Below are 6,358 nucleotides of genomic sequence, written 5' to 3' on the forward strand. Positions count from 1 at the left end.
ATCACCAAGTATTGCCTCGTTTCTGCTTAAAACTGACTTTAGAATGATTTCAGAGGTTTTACCTTGTCATGTGATGGTTAATAATCCCATTAATCCATTTGATCGCTTTGGGTCAATAAACTGTCTCAAATGTGAGCGGCTGATCTCTGAAATGACGCATGCGTAGTGGAGGCAGGGCAGACCAATTTTTAGGGCCTGACCTTTTGTTTTATGTTTATGTTAGCATGGAGAAACAATTATGATCATTATTAGGAAATTAAGAGGCCTTAGGAAGTCACACATTTTGGATTTTTCAATACCACTAAATTAATTATTGAAGTGAATTCCGTATTTGTGCCTCTGAGCAACCTAGTTGTTCTATGCAAAAATTCTGCTTGAAGTGGGGATGGGCATTTGCACACACAGCCAAATATTGTGTTTGTGGACCTCCGATTTCAATAAAATTAGGGAATAACCCTGTTGTGTCTGATTTGCGAACATTCATGCTAACGTGTCGCTGGTAAAACCGTAAAATCCAGCATGAACATCCGCAAATCATCAGACACAACAGGGTTATTCCCATTCTAATGCACTTCCATCGTTTGCACGGTTTATTTTTCTGTAATAATTCGGCAGGCGAATCATTGTGAAAGGGTGTGGTCAGCTGGTCAAAGCTTACCGTAGCAACAGCGTCTTCATGCCAAACTGGAAATTCTGTGAGCAGACCCACAGATTTCTCCATCTCATCAGCTGAATTGAGTTAAATCCACGCTAAATCCAAAAATCAGTCCAGTTAAATGCATTAAATCCACTTATTTTGGTATCATTGTCGCTGCACGAGTTCCTGTCGGTCTCAGCTGATATTGCTATTATTGACACTTGCTTAGCCAAGCAGTCAGGGCGTGGAGTTGTATATCAAATGTCAAACGGTTGAATATTTTGCTGCCGTCTACTCATTATTTTATGGTCTGAAATCTCACGCGATTAACCAATCAGATTTGCAGAAAAAATGTAATTTGATTAGAATGTCTGATTTGCTCACAAAGAGTAAATCGCTTGTCTTTGTCAGGTTTTTTTTCCCCTCTATCCTTTTGTCATTTATTAAATGTGTTCCTTGTCAGTTGATGTCTGGCACAGCAAAAAGAAAAAAAAAAGGTGACGTAATATGCACAGTTACTTTTCACAATGTTAACGAAGCAGACCGTAATTCACTTCACTGAAACATTTTGCACAGCGTTTTATTAAAACAGAAAACTCTGGCACTCACGGAAGATAAAACAAAAAACCTCTACCTGTTTAAATTCAGGCAGCTCTGCAGTTAAATCATCTGTTTGTTGCTGTCTGTGATTTCTGTTTATTAACATAAAAAATCCATTATTTACCAGTCAGTGTCTCACTGAAAACAGTGGAACATCCAGTCTGTCGCTGACTGTCAACACGTGAAGTCAATTTTCTCCATGTTCAGCCCAGAGGTGCTGCGTGTCCTCTCTGTGTCACACACTCTCATGCTCAAAATGGCAAACAGACATCCAGGAAACAGGAAAACTCTCCATCTGAACTCCCCTTAAAGTTCTGAACACAAACAAAACTTTCTGATGAACTTTGTGGTAATCAGCTGACAAGGATCTCATTTTGCTTGATAGAAAAAAAGACTTTTGTCACACAAAAATGAACACAAACTGAGAGTAGGTCCTTTGCTGTGTGACTGGAGCTTGTACAAACCTACCCACTTTGCCACAGAACACTTCCTGTTTCTTGCACAACTTTTCCACAATAAGAGCACAGGACACCAGATGACATCAACACAAGTCTGACACAGAAGGGGAGAGAAACACTGTGAAAACTCCTTATTTTTTGCTTTTTACAATACGCTGACGGTCACGGAAATAAATTATTTTTGGTGAGCATTTAATAAACTTTAATTTAAAACAAAAATACATATTCGGTCGCCATTTAATGAACTTTTGTCATAGAAGGGGGTGGACAAATGCTCGGTCCTGGGCCCTCAGGCCCAGATACAGTGTATATATTTTTGACCCTGTGTTGATATTAGAAAACTAAAATGTGCCCCCCCACACACACACACACACACCGTTGAAGATGTATGTTGCACAATCATTTTATCCTACCCCCCCCAAAAAAAATTTATTGAAAGCCAAATATTGCTATGCCATTCATGTTGCTGAGTGTATGTAAACTTTTAAACCTGTGCACTCATTGGCCATTTTATGATGTACATCTGTTAAATTGCTCATTAAAGCAAATATTTAATCAGCCAACCATGTGGCATTTAGATGGTGCCAGAGGGGCTGGTTTGTGTATTTCTCAAATTGCTGAGTTAATGGCATTTTCACATACAAACATCTCCCATGGACTGCAGAGAATGTGCCAAAAAGAAGAATTGCCCAGTGAGCAACAGTTCTTTGGCTGAAAGGGCCTCAATGATTGCAGAGGTCAGAGAAAAATGGTCAGACTTGTTTGAGTTGTTAGAAAGGAACCAGTAAATCAAGTAACCACTCATTACAAACAAGGTCTGCAGAAGAGCATCTGTGAACACAAAACACATTGAACTCTGAGGCAGGTGGTCTGCAGCAGTAGAGGATTGGGGGAAACACTTTGCCTGGTCTGATGAGTCTCAATTTCTGCTCAGTCATTCAGATGCAGCATCAGAATCTGATGTCAGCAACATGGGCACAGGGATTCATCCTGCCTTGTATCAACATCTCTAGTCCATGAGCCCAGAGCCAATTTTTGATGTAATTAGTCCTGCATAAGGGGATTTAAAATCCAGCCTGCATGTACCACAGCCTACACCAAATGGCTAGCAGCTATCGCCAGGTAGGGGTCAATGAGACATTACTACACAGGGTTCACATTTATTTAAAAACAATGCTCCAGTCATATTGAAAAGTACACCATATTATTTGTCTAGTCATGAAGACTCAAATAAGGTATAGTTTGGACTTTCTATGACTGAATGTTATGAGATAAAAAAAAGCAAAATTGGTGACAAACGTCCATTTTGGTTTGTACAGGGATCAAAAATTTAACTGGCTCTAGTTCTGGTAAAAAGTGATATAAATTATTGGTTGACTTAATATGGTTCTAAACAGGAATAGTTTGCACCAACTGTTGTGCTTAGTTGGCACGTTACAGGGTAATATATGTCATAGAAGCCAATGGGCGTTAACCTTGTTTGACCATGACTTTGGAGACCAAGCTCTCATCCCAGTCAAAAGTGTTTTATTTATCAATCCTATTGGCTCAACCAATGGTTTTTGACCAAAATTAGAGCAACTTTAACTTTTGTCACCATTTTTGCTGTTTTTACCTTGTGACTCCATAACACTCAATCATAAATAGTCCAAACTATACCTTTATGAAACCTCTATGGTCAGACAAATAATGTGGTACACATTTCAATATGATGGGAGCATATTTATATTTTCACCCCTATGTAATTGACCTCTAGCTGGCTATAGCTACCCTTGTGTAGGTCATACTGCACTCTAGCTGTATTGTTGTTTAGTGCCCTTAAGTGGTACCTTAAACATGCCTGACCATTAGACTAATCTGTGCCCCAACAAAATGAAGGCACTTCTGAGGCCAAAAAATAGTCAGACCTGGTACTTGCAGCTGTACCCAATGAGGTGGCCAGTGAGTGTGTTTAGCTTGTTGAACATCTATAAGGTTTGAAGCATGGAGATCATTTCTACACACTTCAGTTGCTTTTCTTAAACATGTAGGCATTTGTGGAATAAGCAACCCCTTCCTCCCCTTTTCTCTTAGCCTCTGAAAGAGGTGGTGCCCCGGGTAGAGAAGGGTTACAAAATGGACGCCCCGGACGGCTGCCCGCCTGTGGTGTACGACCTGATGAAGCAGTGCTGGACCCTGGACCCTGTGGTGCGGCCCTCCTTCCGCATGCTGCGGGAAAAGCTGCAGCATATCAGAGCCAAGGAGCTCTACCTGTGAAGACGAAGCAGCGTGGTTGACATTGAGCGAAGAGGAGGCGGCGTGGCTGACGTTGCGTGAAGAGGAGGCGGCGGCATCGAGACGCAGCCCAGCTCGGCTGTGCAGTGGAAAGGACCAAGAAGAGGGACCAGAACGCCTCCTGCACACTAAAATTCGTTCACCTCTGGGACTGCCACACTCCGCCTCCAACGTCCGCCGCGCTTCCTCTGCTTCCTCAGACTGTTTTCCTGTTCGTGTTGTATAGCTTTCGCCTATTTACTCTTTCACAAGACTGTCCGCTGCTCTGTTCTCCTTTTGTACCTGCCACTGCTCCTCGCTCTCTTCCGAATTTTTCCTCTTCCTTCCTGCCAGATTCCGTTGTTTTCTTCTTCCTCCTGATCATGGCATTAATTGGTGGGGAGGCTGGCCTTTTCCTCCATGTTTGTCAGGTGCTCTTTCTTCTCATCGCCACCTTTCATCATTCCCTGATTTCCACGACTCTTCTTGACTCTCTCCTGTCATTCCCTTCCCTCCAACTGGTGTGATGTCCGATGTGGGGCCTTCGCTCTGTGCCAAAGTGCCTCCAGCCTACAGAGCTTCAGACTTCCTCCAGCACTTCTTCAGTTGGACTTTTAATGATTTAATTTTTTTAAGTGTTTTTTATTATTATTATTATTATTGCTTTATTTCAGGGAGGTTGTCAAACCAACTTTTTAAGTGCTGTCTCACCCACTGTCACCATCTCCCTGTCTGTTTTTTTTTTTCCCCCTCGCGTAAAGATGGCACAGACAGGAAGAAAGAGCATTTGGGGCCATTTGTCATTGTTTGTCCTGTAGCTGAGTCCACTCGGAGGTGAGGACAAGTCGAAGCAGGAGCAGGGGGGGAGGCGGGTCACGTGCATAGTCGATTCATCATACTTGGGCTTGTTTTTATATCAAAATACAGTATATTTAAAAAAGGACAAGGAAGACGACTGAGAATTAAAAATGGACAACTTTCAAAAGCCGAGTGTATTGGCTGTAGGAATGTTGGAGTTGTTTTGGTGCATGCTGTGTGAGAGGCCTTGGGTTCAACTGTCAGTGCTTTCAATGTTCATTGTTTTATTATGCTATCATGATTATGAATAAATCATTCCACCTGAACACTGGGAGCATCTGTATGTGTCTGTGCACGTCTGTCGAACAGGAGGACTGTTGCATAAGAGTTGAACAAAGCCGTCGCTGGAGTTCGATTAGCCACCCCTGAATTTGTGACCATTCATTGGCTTTTACCTCATTGGGGGACTGAAGCTCAGTCAGCACGTGTGTGCTCTGCTCAGTGCGACCTCGCACTCATAATAAAAAGGTTTTGGGGATATAAACCAAACTATTGCATAACTATAACTGTTCAGGACTGTGAAAACTGCAGATTTCATCATGGGGGGCGGGGGTGTCAGTGTTGTACTCTGTAATGACGATCATCAGAGTTTTTACAATGTCTATAGCAAAACTTTTTGTTGTTACGACATTGTGCGAGTTTTATAAGTCCGTGGACTCTGATCTGTATAACAGATACAAATCTGTGTCCCCTGATCCAAGGAAGGCCGCGGAGAAAAATCCCTCTCTCAAAGTGTGGCTGTTGCGACAGCTGTCGTGAAGTGGGACTGGTTGGTTGCTACGGCGATGCTGTCTGACTGCTCCAAGATAAACGTAGCATGTGGACATTGTGTACTTTAAGAGCCATCAAGTTTTTAAAAAAACAACTTTGTGGCATGTCTGTTTCACAGAGCGACGTTGAAGAGAGGGAAGATGGTGAAAAACAGTTTCAAAAAGTTTAATAAGGGCAAGAATTCCTGGGATTGGATCCTCTTACACCAGAGATTGTCAGTCTATTCGGTAGGTGATGTCCTGATGCCCACTGGTGCCGGAACGTACCCCCAGATTCCACAACATGAAGTGTATAAAGCCTTTGACTGCCCCTGTATAGGGATGTCGGCCTGTTACAGGTTACGTCCTACCCAGTTACAGCTGCATGGACAGAGACTATGCAGATTAACTGTCTTGTCCAAGGAGGCGGACCAGGTGAACATACTGGTAGCCATTGTATTCATGCACATCCCTCTCATTGGCCACCTTACCCACCCAGTCAATGAAATCATAGCTCAGCCCCTTGTTGATATTAAGCCCAGTTCCATCCTGAGCAAAGATAAATTCAAACTATATGCTGCTGTATATAATGTTCTGAATAATTCAGTTTCTGTGAATATTGCAATTTTAGATTGAAGTTGCTACCGTTTTACATGCGCACATTGCTACAACACCTTCAGTGTTATTCTGAGCTGCACTCCAGGAGCAGGGGAGGGCCGGGTGCTCTGTCCCAACTGTCAGGGTGCTCAAAGGCACTGACAGTGCAGAGGAAGCAGAGTGATAGTTTGTCATTCTCCTCTGTT

The 6,358-nt window shown here is 42.7% G+C and overlaps 1 protein-coding gene across 3 annotated transcripts in view; it reads left to right on the forward strand.

Annotated features, from left to right (window-relative positions):
- LOC117523955 (tyrosine-protein kinase CSK) overlaps positions 1-5,072 on the forward strand; it is a 163,365-nt gene extending 158,293 nt beyond the window's left edge. For 2 of the 3 annotated variants that reach the window (XM_034185635.1, XM_034185624.1), the window contains one exon: positions 3,769-5,072. In XM_034185635.1, the coding sequence (XP_034041526.1) occupies positions 3,769-3,951 (183 nt within the window). In that variant the 3' untranslated portion in view covers positions 3,952-5,072. The remainder of the gene's footprint in view (positions 1-3,768) is intronic. The other variant, XM_034185642.1, reaches the window with a different exon arrangement.
- The last annotated feature ends 1,286 nt before the right edge of the window (positions 5,073-6,358 follow it).

The sequence above is a fragment of the Thalassophryne amazonica genome, chromosome 2, assembly GCF_902500255.1.
Source record: "Thalassophryne amazonica chromosome 2, fThaAma1.1, whole genome shotgun sequence".
Classification (NCBI taxonomy): domain Eukaryota; kingdom Metazoa; phylum Chordata; class Actinopteri; order Batrachoidiformes; family Batrachoididae; genus Thalassophryne; species Thalassophryne amazonica.